The sequence below is a fragment of the Scardinius erythrophthalmus genome (genome assembly GCF_964197995.2).
Source record: "Scardinius erythrophthalmus genome assembly, chromosome: 21".
NCBI classification, from domain to species: domain Eukaryota; kingdom Metazoa; phylum Chordata; class Actinopteri; order Cypriniformes; family Leuciscidae; genus Scardinius; species Scardinius erythrophthalmus.
In genome coordinates, this window is record NC_138241.1 from 28,932,845 (window position 1) to 28,948,910 (window position 16,066).

The window sequence follows — 16,066 nt, forward strand, 5'->3', positions numbered from 1 at the left end:
ATGTTGTCTATTCAGCTAAACCGTGTGTGGCTAGGGGGTTCTTGTGTTTAACATCATATTTTCGAGATAACTAAATTCGCTTAAGAAGCTAGCAAGTTATTAGCCGATGACTACACAGTAGATTTTGCAACTGGAACCGTTTTACATCCTGTTACACATTACAACCTGGTTGTATTTTATTAGTTTCACGGTCAATTCAAACTCATGCAAGTGCGCATGCGCGCTAACGTCTGCGTCAGTGCGTCCGTCACAACCACAGCATGGATTTAGAGGAGGATGCTGCAAACGTAAACAATGTAAGTGTATGGAAATTGCTGTCAACTATTAAAACTAGAAATATGGTTGCTTACGTGTTTTTTTTCTTCTGGAATGTGTGAGCTTTCGATATAATTTCTGCATAATAGATCTTAACTCGCTAATTGAGACAACCTTGTACTAGCTAGTAACACTGCATGGCAACAAGTGAGCTGTGCTCAAAGTCATCGCTAATGACTGTCCAGTGACTTGCTGGCATTCAACGTATTATTATTTATTTATTTAGTCAACATTCAACTGAAGGCACAAGAACAGACTTGGATGAACGTGGAAAGCTTTGTAACTTAGTCATCGGCTAATAACTTGCTAGCTTCTTCAGGCTAAATAGTGGATAGCAGACACAGCATCACTAAAACAAGAGTTTCTAGTGGTGTAAATCACTCTAACTTACTTCACTTAACTGATAAGGATTAATAAATGATAAATTCTGCCATATGTAATTGATGGCCGAAGTAATCACACACACACATGCACTTGCATAGATAATTGTGTGTATATTCTTGACACAAGGTAGACAATAAATGATGAGAAATGTAATTGTATAAGTAATAACCAATTTGAATAACGAAGAGAGTACTATAAATTAGAGTCTCATAATAATGATGATGTAGAAATACAATAAAAACATAAATCAGATTAATGACGAAATTCAACTACCTGTTGTAGCATGAAATGTACTAAGCTAACAAAATATAACAATTAGCTGATAATAAATGTATAGAAAAGTAATCATAAAATATACAAGGAAAACAGTGAATATATGGATATAGAAATGTGAATACAATGAAATAGATTGGAAAATAAAAAAATACAGTCTTGAATACACTAATTCCTTTTAATAGATAGGTATGTTTTTAACTCTACAGGCCCCTGCAGAGGCTCCCTGCCAGCAGCATGGACAAAATGTGCTTGGTTCAGAGGCTGACAGACCATACACAGATCCTGACAATCATGGAAGACCATTAATTAACACTCAGGACTTAAGTGTGCAGCCACTGATAGACAGATCTGAGACTTTACAACTAGGTACAGAAAGCAAGTGTATTTATACAGTGGGCTCCAGAGATCTGAGATTCAATCTAATTTAAACCTGGGTTTTTTGGATTTTGACATTTTCAAATATTGTGATCTCTGCGCAAATAAAATAAGCAAATCTCTTTGTACAGATGGTCAGATGTTATTTCAATCAAGTTCAAGATGCTCTTTGCATCATATCAAATTATTTTGTTTCACACAAACTTGTATAGTTAAGCAGCTTGAGTGATACTGTAATTAAAGCAAAGGGCGATTAACCAAATACTAAGACATTCTTGTAACGTTTCAGATATTCTTTTCACTCAGATGCTGACAAATTTGTCATGATTTTTTTTTTATTAAATAAAAAAAAGCATCAGATGTTTGAACCCCACTGTACATTACTTCGTGCTTTAGCGCAAGTTACTACATACATATTTATTTTAAATGTACATAATGACATATATAATCATTACATCAAATGATTTTCTTTTTTCCCCAGAGTTTCAGGATAGCCAGATGTCACCTGCACTTACCCTGCATCCCTGCCTGGACAAATCTCACCTTCTTTCTGACTCCGTGTTTTTTCAGCATTCAGATGCAGAATTTGTCCCTCTTCGGTATTGTTTGTTTAGTCATGTTCATGGTTTGGGCTTTTATTTCTTTCTTTACCTTTTTGTATTTTTTTACATAATATTTTCTTTATTGTGTTTATGTACACAGGGGATTTCCTGACCTCTCAGTTGTCTCTGACAGATGTCCCAGGATTTCACATGTAGTTGAAACTGATGCTTCCCATCTCCAACATACTATTTATGACCAGGCTACACTTTCCCAGCATCCTTTGGAGGTACCAGCATCCATGTCAGAGGGTGAAAAAAGCTGCTGCTCACTTTCCCAGCACAGCTTGTCACCTGGAGACCATTGCAAAGGACTTGAGGATCAAGGGAGTGTTTCATATGTTGCTGCGGACAAAATCAGCAGATATATGGAAGGAGAGGAGCAGACCACTGCTCAGCAGCTTAGTGAGGGAATGTCTGCTCAGCTCCTATTAGAGTACAGGGAAGAGGATGTTATTGTGGCTGTTAGCAGCAGTAGTGCTGTTTCCTCTGCTTCAAATACCCAAAACACAGACAAAAGCCAGTTGGATCCTTCCATGAACCTTCAAACAGGCCGAGAGCAGCCACAAGGAGGTTCACTGTCATCACCATCTTCATTTCAGAAGGCTGCAGGTTCAGTTGTTGGCCCAGATGTGTCAAATATTACTTTTCGTGAGTCACAGATGCACCCATACCAAGCAACTGACCATCTCCATGATCAGCTTCTGTTTGCAGGACAAACAGGCTCAATCTCTGCACCAGCAAGTATGCATCATAGTGGGAACAAAAGTGGACTATGTGTCACACCAGCTGATGAAGTTGTGATGCATGTACCAGGTCTGCAGAGAGCGCTTTGGAGCTCCGGTCATCTAACAGCGACAGATGGATCATTTTTGAGCTCGCAGCCTGTGTCTCAGTCCACACCTGCAGTACTTCTCATGAGACCCCCACCAGCATTGACCAAACTCTCACTCATACACTCCAAACAAGAGGCTGTTGCATTTGTGGCTGCATCAGCCCAAAACAGTCACTCCAAAACTGGCTTATTAACATCATTGGACCTAAGTGATCAACATTCTTCTCCCATCTACTCTGAAACAACAGCTACAGCCTTTGGTAGACCTTCAGAAACTGCACAAATGATTTCACGTGTCCATCCTGTCTCAAATGAACAAGTCTCTCTTCCGGTTTTAAATCCACCGACCTCTGATACACTTCACTCCGACGCTCAGCCCTTTTACTCTGGTACTCTTGGGAGAGTACAGTCTCTTCCCAGTCTGAGCTACTTACAAAAAGTAGATGCCTGGAAAGCCAATCAAAGTTCTAGCAGGTCATTTTATGATAATTTGGACCTACAGGGGTCTGATGGTGTGTTTCCCAAGAAAAAAGCACAGGATGCAGTGTCTGAGGCACTTATGCACATGCTTTCTCGAGACAAACGTCAGGCATTTTGTGCTAATGTTAGCTCCCAGGTGACTCAGCCACTGTCCTCTTCTCATTCTGGAAGTGGCTCACCTCGTCAGGTGGATGTAGTTGGGGCGGGTGCATGTAGAGGACAAGCATCTGAGTCACCTGTCAATCGCTCACATTCTCACTCCTCCCTGAGCTCTGTGGTGACCTCTATTCAGAGAGACACTGGCACACTCAGTCAGCGAGTTCCAGCGGCACAATCTGATGACATCGTTCCAGCCACCAGATCATTGGACAGTCGGCCATCATTACTTTCAGGTGGAAGTTCAGCTCCTCACATGGACAAAAGCTCCATCAAGATGTCTCCTCTCGTCAGTCTTGGTCGCTTCAGTGATGTATCATCAAGCCTCAACAGGAGCAGCACTCTCTCCAGCTCTCAAGGCAGTTGCCATGGCGAGCAGAGTATGCGGGCGTCAGTGGGTGCTGCTTCTTCTGTAGTGAGTCTTGAGGTAGATAATTATGCACCCTACTGGACCTCCAGACCTGCGTCTCCTCCTCACGCTAAGGAGCTCAACATTGAAGACAGAATCCCTGTAAGTTCACATAGAGATGTAAAAGAACTAGTAGGATGTACTTAAAGGAAATTTAAATTCTTTTTCTATTCTATTTTATAAATCCATCTTGATCTTATTAAGAACAATTTATACATGCATTACAATACAGAGGAAATTATCTGTTGCTACTTCTGTTACTGTACGTTGTGAATTTAAAGTCTGCATGAAATCAAAATTTATCTTATTTTTTAATGTGGATTTCTGTTCTTATAAAGCATGGTTCATCAGTGCATGTTATTCAAAAGAAAATATGTATAATTGTCTTCATAATCTGTCATCAAAATGCTTTACTTAAACACTTAACTTTTTATTGCTTAGGCTTTCCATCAACTGGGCTGCATGGGCTGTTGGTTAATGTCAACTTATTGCCAAATAGTTATTCAGATATTGTTTTAGGCTGCTGTTGTTTGTTACAGCATTTCTAAAATCTTGCCAGTAGTCAATGCAATGCAGTTTAATTAAAGTTGAGTTGTTCACCATTCACTGAAAACTCACATTCAGGTCTCTAATCTGGTATGGAATGCCCTACTTTCCATGATCACATAGATACAATCAAATGCCATACATTATGGTAGTAAAATGTCGAGTTAAAATATGACATATTTAGTTTTCAGTTATGCTCAAGTAGGAGGAACATTGAGGGCAGCTTTTCTCAACCTTTTTAACTCTTGAGGCCATTATTGTCAAAGTCAATATTCAACAGGCCCCATATGAATGAATATATTTATTTGTCCTCAAAGAGGAAATTATTTTCCACAGTGGTGCAATGCATACATAACAAAGACACTAGAACATCCAGACTTATGTAAAATTATACAATAATAAACACATCAAATCACAAACAATGACAAAGGCATAGCACACCAGTGGCTGATGCTCTATGTGCATTGACAGGATTGTTTGTTTTTATATTTATGATACTTCTGTACTGACAGCTCATTTTCAAACTCAATACAGTATATAAAATAATAAAAAGTGTATAATATGAAATTATTATATATCATAATTAAAATAATTACATTCCATAATTACTGAACTTTCAGTAACTGAATGATTTTTTTCCCCCTCAATATTTCTTACTCACAAATTTTTTTTTTTTTGAGGGGGTGAATTAAAATAAGAAATATCTTTGGTTTTATTTTAATGCTTGTTTTGTCTAATTTCAAATAATTTGAAGTAATCTTTAGGCCCCCTTTTTTGTCATTTGTTTATCTACCCTTATAGACAAACCTTTTAAAGTTGTGATTTTGTTTTTATATTTCTATAGTTGTACCTCCTAAATTTGGGCATCGACCAATCACCTTCAACAATCCTAAATCCATTTATTCGACGAGGACCAATCAGAGAGCCTGAATTCTCTCCTACTGACTTATGTACCATCAAAGGCTCCATAGGAACACCAACTAAAAGCACACAGCCATCTGAAGGTGAGCCAAAGACATCAGACATCTTGTTCACTGTGAAAGTTTGATATTGGTTTTATTTGCATTCTGTTGCTGGACATATTTGGTTATAAAGCTGTATGTTTGTTTTCTATGTGTAAGTTGACAGTCTTCAGAAGGAGACATTCTCCAGTTCTAGTCAGCTGTCAGCTGACTCCAGTGCTTCGGTCACACACCGCTTATCAGTGCATGAGCAAAGCCAGCCAGCCAGTGACAGAAGTGTAAAGATGATATTCAACCAGGCGGATACTCAATCACTTCATTCAACATCACATCCTTCATCAAGCCTACAACAATCTGATATTCTACAAAGTGAAGGAAGCTTTGGCCTCCCAATCCAGCTCAGCCCAGAATCTGTGCCGCCTCCAAATCCCAGAGAAATGGTAAATGAGGGTGATGACTCTTTTGTGGGCTCTGGCACACTGCATGAAATCAGGCGTTTGCTGGGCCGTGCAGAAAGCCTGGTTTCTGGACGATCCTCTCTGTCTTCCTCCCCTGCTTCACACCGTCTCTCAGGGAGTGACACGTCCCTTGTTTCACTAGGACGAAACACTCGAGGTTATCACGATGACACATCTCTGTCGGCTGGTGGGAACCTTTCTCTGCTGCTAACTCGATCTTCATCAGATTCGGCTTTAAAAGGAAGCTTGTCGTCCTCCCAGGGGCCACAACAGACAGACCACACAACTATAGAACCTGCTGCTCTCTCTTTGAGCAGAGAGGAAAGTTTGAAGTCACGTGACCTCTGTGTGACCCCTAGGCGAGCTGAGCCTGAGGGCTGCAGTGCTGCTGACCCAGACAAGGCAAAGCCACCTACAGCCACATCTGTCATGCAGATAAATGTCCCTTCGATACCAGGGAACCTTCAGCAGAACCAGGACAAGGCTGAGGATGCTGGGATTGGCTCCTCTGAGAATAGTTCGTCTCATGTCTCAGCTGAGGTTGGAAGTTTGGGCGACAGTTGCAGCGAGAGTTCATTGGCTGCCAGAGTTGCCAAGCTCCTTCAGAGTGAGTCACCTGTTTCTATGGTTACAAGCCGGCCAAGCACCGCTGACCCAGAAGATAGCCGTGCCCGAGGTAAACAATGTGTCGTATAGTCATTTACATGTTTTGTCACTACCAGTGGTGCTTTTCTTAAGTTGTCACTGGTTTGACATTGTGAAAATGTCTGTTGTCTAGATTGGATCCTGATGAAGGTTTCTGGCCGCCGATGTGAAAGTTTAGAACTAAATCCAGAGGACAGGGAGAGAATTGAAGACATCAAAAGAGAGCTTCTACTAAACACCAAATACACCAAGGTAACATCCATACGACAAAACAGTACACAGAAAGGTCTGCCGATTTTATTTCTGTTAATGATTAGATTAGATAAGATAAATAAGTTAGATAAATAAAATAACCAAGTAAATAAAAGAGATTGTGGTTATTTAATTGTTTATGCTCAGTTTCTCTATTTTTTGCACAATAAACCACTTAAAGTTTGCCTTTAAAAACACTAAAAACTATTTAATAATACCTTTAAATGTAATCTTTAGCAAATCTCCAAATATCCATTTTTTATACTGGTGCCTAAATTCACTTGAAGTATTTAAAACGATTGTCATTTTTTAACTAGTTTGGACAAATAAATAAATATATATATATTTATTTATTATTATTATTTTATAAATATTGGCCTCTTATTATAATTCATATTATGGCTGATAATCATCAGCCAGAAGTTTTTATTTTATTTTATTTTATTCTGAAATAATATGAGTTTTGTTTCTGGTGCGGCAGACTGCATTGTGAACAGTCCTGATAGAGAGTGTTTAAGGTAAAGCTGTTGTTTGCTCTCACGCTTGCAGTATTTCTTCTGACTCTCCCACTCAACACTATCTTCTTCCAAAGTCCTCCCCAACCCCAGATCTCATAATAACACATCTTTGTTTCATTCTTTTGCTTTGTTTCTCAGTGGAGCTCAGATTCTGAGGGCAGTGCTCAGTCGAGTGTTGGTCCTGGATATCAGCTGACGAAGGACTTTGTTGGACTGCGTAACATGGAGAATCATATCTCAGATCAGCTGCAGAAAGACACAGACACAGTTCCAATTTATAAGCCTTTACAACAAGATCCAGAAGCCAAAGTTTCCCAGAGAGAAGGGCTTACCCCTCAGCCTTTTACTTCTATTACTATTGCAACTAATCGCCGTACTCCATCTCCACTGTCACTACCAAATTGCCCTATCACAGGTACTGCAGAATTGGGAAATAGTATTGTTCCTGAGCATGAGACGTTAGAGCGAGAGATCCACCACAGAGGAGCAGATGCCAAATTGGGAACACAACTGAGACATCAGTCAGTTATTAAACCTTATGTATCTGACAGCAAAAAAGAGACAGAGAGAGAAGGACAACATAGAGAAGAGAAGGAAAGAGAAGATGTGACTGATGACAAGGAGAATGCTTTTACGAATGATTCCAAGAGTGTTCAGAAAATGCCTCAAATGGATTATCCTGTCACGGGCAATAACCAGCTATTATCCAGTGCTGCGTTGGTCTCGAACTTTGGCTATGAGTCCAACCACTCTCACATGCACATGACTTTATCACCCAAACCCAAACATCCATCCAGTCCTGTGAAATACCACTCAAGCAGACTATCCAGTCAGAACACCAGTAAAGATGTCCCACTTCAAAGACATTCACTTATGGTGTCAAGCATGACTGATGAACATCTGCAGTCCATCCCTCGAATCTTAACATCAAATCATGCCAGGTCCTATGAACATAGAGAGCTGGTTCAAGGCCAGAATGCAGGAACAGTCAGTGTACACTTACAGGCCAGATACCCACAAAACTTTGTTCCCTCTCAGAGGCTGGCTGGGACATCCAGAACTCTCTCTGTCCAAGCGGCAAGTAAGACAGCATTGATACAAGCTTTTCAGTGCCATTTGAATATTCTAACTCATTTTGGTAAATTAATCAGTTGATTTGTTTTCCCTATGTACACTTCCTGTAGCTGTCCCTGCACTATTGCCATACAAACCTCATGGCAGCTCCGAGCTGTTCTATGTTCCACAGGCAGATCCAGAGCTTTCTCCTGGTCGCTCTGATACAACTGTAGAAAGCTCTCACGCAGGTATATCACAGAGAACTGTACTCTGATTTTTAATAGTTTTAGTTAACTATTACAACACTGGTTCCATATGTCGGGTTTCTCCTGTCATTTAGTCTGCCCTTTTCTCACAATCGACTGCAAGTTTGCATTCAGATCTGCCTCCATCCAATCATCAACCAATGGATAGAACCAATTTTTTTTAACAATTTTTTCACTCGGATGGATGTCCCAATACAGAAGGAAAGATCTGTCACTACTTTTGATTTAAAACATGTTCTAGTTCAGATCTATCTATAAATAATGTAATTGGGAGGGAGAATGTAGAATGTTTTTTTTTTACTTGAACTATATTTTCAAATAGTTTTTTAAATTAAGATACAACATTATTTCATAAACCTCTACCGGTTATTCTAAATATCCAAGCAACAGAGGCTATTATGTATTTTCCATACATTTTCCTAAATATAACCTGCGATTGTGTATATTGGTTGTTTGCTCCTCTACTGGCCCCTCCTCCCGAGTCTTGCAGATGGTTCATACTCTCACCCAGTCCTGCATTATTCATGGTCTTTGTCCATGAGAAAGGCAATCCAGCAACACAAGCCTCATTTGATCCACATGCCAAACCCTTCAGGGGCCCTCTACTTCAGTGCTTTTTGAGTATCTGTCTGATCCAGCTCTCTCATGCTCCCTCCTTCTCTCTCGCTCCCTTTGCAGGTTCTGATGATGCTGTCCCTCCACACTTTCATATAGATGTTTTAGGCTCTAGAGAGATAGAAGACAACATAATTACACCAAAACACAAGGAAGGAATCTACAGTAAGAGGGCCAATATGAAAAGAGGTAAGATTCACATCAGTGTTTCTATTAGCTCTACAATATTTGCTGAATTTAAAAGAATAGTTCACTCAAAGAATTTAAATTGTCATCATTTACTCACCCACATATGACATTCTTGTAATAGAAGATATTTTAGATAAAATGAACGCATAAAGTGGCTGTGAAGCTCAGAAAAGCAGAAGAAAATTGGTCTATCCAACTCGAGCACAATATATCATGTCTTCTAAAGCCATACAAGCAGAATTTATTAGTATGAACTCCATTTATAGTCAGGTTTTTTGCTGAAACAAACTTGGAGGAAATGCTTCAAAATGTGTAAGGGACCATTAACACAACACGTTTTTGCGGTTAAAATGGAATAGAAATAGACGCTAGCTCTTGAGACGCATTTTTAAAAAGTTGAACTTCTTCAGCGTTTTTAGAGCACTGTCATATGCGAGACACTGCAGTGCAGTGCAATGATCGAACATGTCTGTCTACCTTGTGTTTACATATAACAAAAATTGATAAGTAGCGCAGTGGAATGCGGTTCATCTGTATGAATAGACCTTTATGTTCCATGGAAGTCAAGCCAAGTCACCTTTATTTATATAGTGCTTTTTACAATACATATTGTTTCAAAGCAGCTTTACAGTGATAACAGGAAAATAATGCAACAAAGTTTGTTTCTGCTGTACACCATCTAGAAGAAAATAGTGTCATAGTCCAGCTTAAGTAAATTCAGTGATGGTTCATTTCTGTTGTTAAAAAGTTATTAATTTAGTTCATTTATCCATACAGCCGCTCTGGAGAAAACAGTTATGTCATCGTCCAGTTCAGTTTAGTTCTCTTATAATGGTGCCAATGCAAGCAGATCAATAATATTGTTGAATATTAAGTGTCCCCAACTAAGCAAGCCAAAAGCCAAAGGTGACAGTGGCAGGGAACCAAAACTCCATCAGGTGACAGAATGGAGAAAAAACCTTAGGAGAAACCCAGACAAAAGTCTTATGGGTTTAAAATGAAATGGTGAATAAATGATGACAGAATATTTAATGTTTGGGGTAAACTATTCCTTTAATTAAAAATTAACTGTGGACTGATGCTATTACATATAAGATATCAATATACAGTAAGCATCTTTGTCTCTCCCGCCGTCAGTTTCAAGTGTGTCTGGAAATGGTCTTCCAGAATCAGTAGCCACCTTTGCTGACCAAAATGACAGGACTGCTCCTGAAGCTTCTTATGTCTGTAAAAACAACATGGAGACTGTTAGTATAAATGAGCAGTATAAAGATGAGGAAGAAAATTTTGTCCCTCTTCACATGGAGGCAGACTACAGTACAGATGATGTGCATCTTCACAGCAGCTCCATGCAGGAGCCACTAGAACCACTCCATTTACCCTCTCAACCAATCAGAAGGTCCTACAGGGGGAACAAGAAAAGGCAGGATAGAACACCTCAGGATACTAACATGGAGATTAGCAGTTCTCTGGATCAGCTGTGGCGTCGCTTCAATGAAAAATGGAGCATGGATGAAACCCGACTCACCAATGACGGAGAGATGTCTCTGCTTGATAGATTGGAGCGTCTGTCTCGTCTCATTCACAACACCACTCCAACTGAGCAAACTATACTACAACCAGACGGCAGGAATGGAGACTATGACAGGAGAAGGGGTCGAGAGGATGAGACCACAGAGGGAGGAGAGCAGAGAGAAAGAGTCCAGTTAGAAGCAGCTCCACAACAAGCATGGCCTGAGCATGAAGAGAGTCAAGAGAGAGTGCATCGCTGTCCTGCCGAGAGAGATGAGTCTTCGAGTGTGTCCATGGAGACGAGCAGTAGTAGCATGTCCACCGTTGACACAGAGCGCCTGCTGCGAGCTTTCGGACCTCACCGGGTCACCAGTGAAGGACTGAAAACCAGTGAAAGCTTGCTTAGAATTTACAACTCCATCAATATGCAGAAGACAGGCCGAAGGAAACCCAGTACTAAACATGCTGCTGTCTCTGTTGCTACCAATGATGTGAGCACGGATGACTCCACAGTAAGCGTCTGCCTGATTACATTTTTCAAACAGATGCTATTAGATATTTTATATTGTGTTATATATTATTAAAAACAACTCAGTATTTTTCAGCCTTTTGATCATAATAAATATTAATTAACATTTTTCTGTACTCTTAGCTTTAAAAAAACAAATCGCTTAAAAGGCTTATTTTTTCAAATAAACAATCATTTCCACAAACACATTGTAGCTCAGTGTAATGTAAAACAGTAAAAATCTGAGTAAAAAACAAGTAAAAATTACTAATATCACAATACATAGTAGTAATCTATGAAGCGACTTTGATACCACGCAGTGACTTCATTTTTGAGTATTGATGCAAATAATTGTTGAATAAGTGTTTCGAATCAGTTCATTCAATTGGTCAGTTTTAACTGATTCACAGAAATAAAAAAAATTCATCATTTTCACTACATCTCCATCTTAGCACTCTCACAAGAGACACAATGGCTAAATAAAAATGCATAAAAAAAATGCAAAAATTTTATACTGCCAGGCGCCAGCAAATTAAGCACAAATCTGTAACGGGTGTACAATATATTGGAAAACTCTAGTGTGAAATACAGTTGGAACATTGACTCTTCATTCAAATTTTCTTTCCTTATTATTTAGCTAATATTGTGTTGTTCCTCCAGGTCTCTGCTGACTCTTTGTCATCTTCAAGCATGTTTTCCCATCATTCTCAAAGAGGTGTCTCCCACAGTCTCAATTCCAAAAGGTCAAAGGTCAAACTGCTCAGTAAAGGTGTACAGGCAGGTCAGTCACACAACAACGGTCCACTCATTAAACAAAGCAACCTGTGTAAATTAGACAGAGACTAAAGAATATGTAAAGACAAAGAGTAACAAAATATGTATTGTGGGATATTGTACGTTTTTTTGCAGGTGATTTGGAAATTGTGAAAAACGCCACGCGCAGACACACTCGGGACGTAGGAACCATCTTTCCCTCCCCAGGTGCTTTCAAAAATGTCCATTCACCAAACATGTTTGGTAGTGGCGTTCCCATCCCCACTGCTTCCACAGCTAAACCCAGCCAAAGCCTGACAGGTCTGAAGAGAAACACTGGCAACAAGAGTGTCCGAACCCCTTACCCAAACGGTGCATATTGCATGTTCACAGATAAGGGCATTTTTCATCAACTGATCTGTTTTCTCCTTTTGTCTTACTGTTTTATTTATCCCAATCTCTTAAAGGTGTGTCATGGTTTGTCTCAGCTGATGAGCTGAAGTGTGACGGTCGCAAGGAAAACCAGCCACAGAGTGAATCAGCACCTTGCCTAACCCAAGCCTGGTTTGAGCCTTACAGTAAAGTCCGACCCTGGAGAGAACCGACCAGAGAACCTCTGAGAGAGAGACAGAACCAACAAGAGCATGAGAGGCCAACAGAGTCTAGAACAGCTACCGAGACAGATAACAGCGACAAACCCTCAGCTCTTGTTCGCCTTTCACTACAGGTGACCAAAGTGTATTTTAAGCCCTGTTCACACCAAGGACAATAAAGTTTTAATAATCGTTTTAAGTCTTTGAGAATAGCAGTCCACACCACAACTATAACAATAACAGCACAGAGGAACGGTATTCTTGCAATTACTTTTAGAATCATTTTTTTTCAGCTGATGAACGATAAAAAAAAAACTAATTGTCAGTCAATCAGAATCCACTCGAATTTAATGAGCATGAGCATTTAAAGCGGTACACAACATAACTAATTATAATACGCAGAACATTATTGTACGCTGGTGTGGACGCTAATATAGTTATCATTTTCTTCCATATTTTTGCAACACTGACATAAGCTGTTTTCTGTGAATGTGTAAGATTTGCCACATTTGCCACTATATGTAAATAACTAGAAGAATAACAAGTGCTGTAAACAGTAAAACTATTTGTTCTAAAAACCAGTGTGTTTGATTATTATAAAATTAAATGATAAATACCAGTTTACAATATCAGTCAGCATAATAATCTGTTTTTGTACAGACATTTTCATAACTGTAAGCGACTCACGCCAGAGGCCTTGCTCATTTAAGTTATTTATGGTAACACTCGCTTGTACATTAAAAATAAGGTGGATTATCATTATAGTTATCATTCTTTGTGTAAACGGGCCTTTACTCTGATTTGAAGCTTGGTCCTTTTTTGGAGCTAGTGTTCATTTTGGACCCTGGCTGTGTGGTTTTAGAGAGTACATGGATGTTGATTGTTAAATTAAGCGTAACATTAAACATTTGCATTGGTGGTTTTCCAACAGGAAGCTCTGGCGCTCCATCGGCCGGAGTTTGTGTCTCGTTCACGGGAGCGAATGAAGCGTTTGGGGTTGCTGGTTGAGGAGAGGAGGTTGCAGGCCGGCTTCAGCAGAGAGAGAGAAGAGCTCTTCAACTACCCTGGACCATCACGTCCACTCAGACCAGGTGACCAAATACACTAATATTATTATTACTTTGGTAAGATTACTGACTACTTAGTAGTCAGCTCAGTATATATTTTACAAGCTTGGTACAGCTTGCATCAAGATGTAAGCTAAAACATGCCTCTTTCACCAGCGCCAGTACCCTGTAAACGAGTCGTTCCAAGAAGAGAGATGGTCCAACGATCCAAAGAGTAAGTATACATTATCACCAAGACTATTTTCAAACCAACTGGATAGTTTATGCGGTGGTAACAGACAGAGCACATATTACCTAAACATGCAAATATGGGTCATTTAACTGATTTAAACAGGATTCCATAACTTTGTTTTATTTGCAAGTTGTCTTGTGCCTTCTACATGCTTTCAGTTGGGTAGAGAGGAAATCACACAGTCAGAGAATAGACAGGACAGACAGATTCATGAGGTAATAATGTGTGTGTGTTTGTGTGTACCTACTTAACCATGATTTGTACCCAGGCCAACTTACTTTTGGGGATGTTCCTATTTGTGAAAAACAGTATAAAAATAAAGTTTTTTAAAATGGTAAAGAAAGTTTTCGGTTAGGGTGTAGGTTAGGTTACCGTATTTATAAATAGCTGTATATAAAAACAATTGAATGTCCCCCTATTGTGTGTGTTGAGTGTGGGTGGGTGTGTGGGGGAATACCTGATGTGATTCAACTTCAAGTTAGACCCAGTCAGAGGCATGTGTACCCCACCTGCAGTCTAGTTCAACATTTTATGTGGATTTTATTAACGTTCCGGTAATTATGCATTTTAATTTTAAAATAAATGTGTATTCCTTCAGGAAATACGCTCAACTTCCTGAGGTCCAGAAGAGAAAGGAGGAGGAAAGGAGACAGATGGAGTACCGCTCCTACCGCCTCAACGCTCAACTCTTTAACAAGGTATACCAGCCGTTCTGGGCTACCAGTTATGCACAATAGGCCAGTTTTTAAATCAATGTTATTTCAAGAATTTCAGGAATACACATGACCGGTTTGATTAACAATTCAAATGCATTGCATCTTTCTTCTGCAGAAAGTCACCAATCGTGTGTTGGGAAAGAGAGCACCCTGGCAGTGAGGTCAACTAAAATATACTCAATTTCAAAAGCCTTACTGTTCCATTAATGTCACAGGTTTTTTTATTTTATATGGTGTGTTTTTTTTTAATAATGGTTGTGTGCATTCTGATTTTAAGTATAAGATTTTATTTTAAATAGTTGTAAATGTTTATTATTTATGGCGTTGCAGTGTTTGATTATTACTAAATTATTATTGCAACATGAATTTTTTATTATATCTCTTGTTTTAGTCATACTTTTTATGAAGCAAATAAACAGCTATTTGTAAGAGCTTTTGTGTGTGCTTTTTATGTGGCTCATCAACAACAAAAAAGCTTGTTTTCAGTTTTTGATTAGAGTTATGCATATAACATTCAAAAAGAGAATGAGGCCACAATATAATGGTCATGTTCACTACAAAAAGATAATGATAATAGCTTTTTAAAAAGTAGTTAATTGCAATATGAACTACATGTACAGTAAATGATTGTAATGTTATATGGAGGGCTGCATTGTTATTGATATCAACGCTAATCTTTTTTCATATTTCAGATTCACAAATGTTTGATACGACATTCAAAAGTTTTGTTTTGCATTTTTGCTAATATGAATTATTTTTAATGATTATTAAAGGTTTTATGGAAAAGAAAAAATGTTCATGTTTGGACCGTGTGGATAGTATAATGTGACGTGTTAAGGCGGGCATACACTGCATTTTCGTCCGATTTTGGGCCGAATTCTGACTCGTGAAGTTTAACCATTTCATCTGCAGCAAAAAAAACAAAAAAACAAAAAAAAAAAAAACGAAAAGAGGGAGATCTTTAAGTTCTGTAGTTCAAACTAGCAACAAATTACTGTTGCTTACTTCCAGTTCATGTTGCAAAATGGATTAACCATTACCCACGTCTTCCAAGCCGTGCCTCTTTTATTAATTTGTTAAACAATGTTTTTGAAATAAAGCTGTTTTTAATTTTCATTGATGACTAATTATTGCAGTGTTCGGACATATAATAGACTGTTAATAATTAATTATATGCCTATAATTCATTATAATCGACCTAAATGTTTTAGACAATTTTCAATAAGGAGGAAGCTTCTATGTAATATTTTATCATCCTCACAGCGCGTTGGTTTATGCGGTGATGTGCTATGAAATTATTGCGTGGCAAATTAATTATAATAGTAGCCTATCATTTTAATAATAAAAGT

General features: G+C 38.8%; 1 protein-coding gene across 1 annotated transcript; it reads left to right on the forward strand.

Annotated features, from left to right (window-relative positions):
* The first annotated feature begins 250 nt into the window (after nt 1-250).
* On the forward strand, nt 251-15,630 carry alms1 (ALMS1 centrosome and basal body associated protein). Its single transcript, XM_081351218.1, has 19 exons — nt 251-296; nt 1,182-1,341; nt 1,832-1,949; nt 2,053-3,931; nt 5,220-5,379; nt 5,497-6,471; nt 6,574-6,692; nt 7,349-8,291; nt 8,395-8,514; nt 9,211-9,336; nt 10,474-11,360; nt 12,017-12,137; nt 12,266-12,481; nt 12,577-12,836; nt 13,634-13,793; nt 13,926-13,983; nt 14,160-14,216; nt 14,600-14,699; nt 14,833-15,630. Exons 1-19 carry the CDS (start codon nt 261-263, stop codon nt 14,875-14,877), a joined length of 6,540 nt encoding a protein of 2,179 aa, XP_081207344.1. The 5' UTR covers nt 251-260; the 3' UTR covers nt 14,878-15,630.
* Nucleotides 15,631-16,066: the final 436 nt, after the last annotated feature.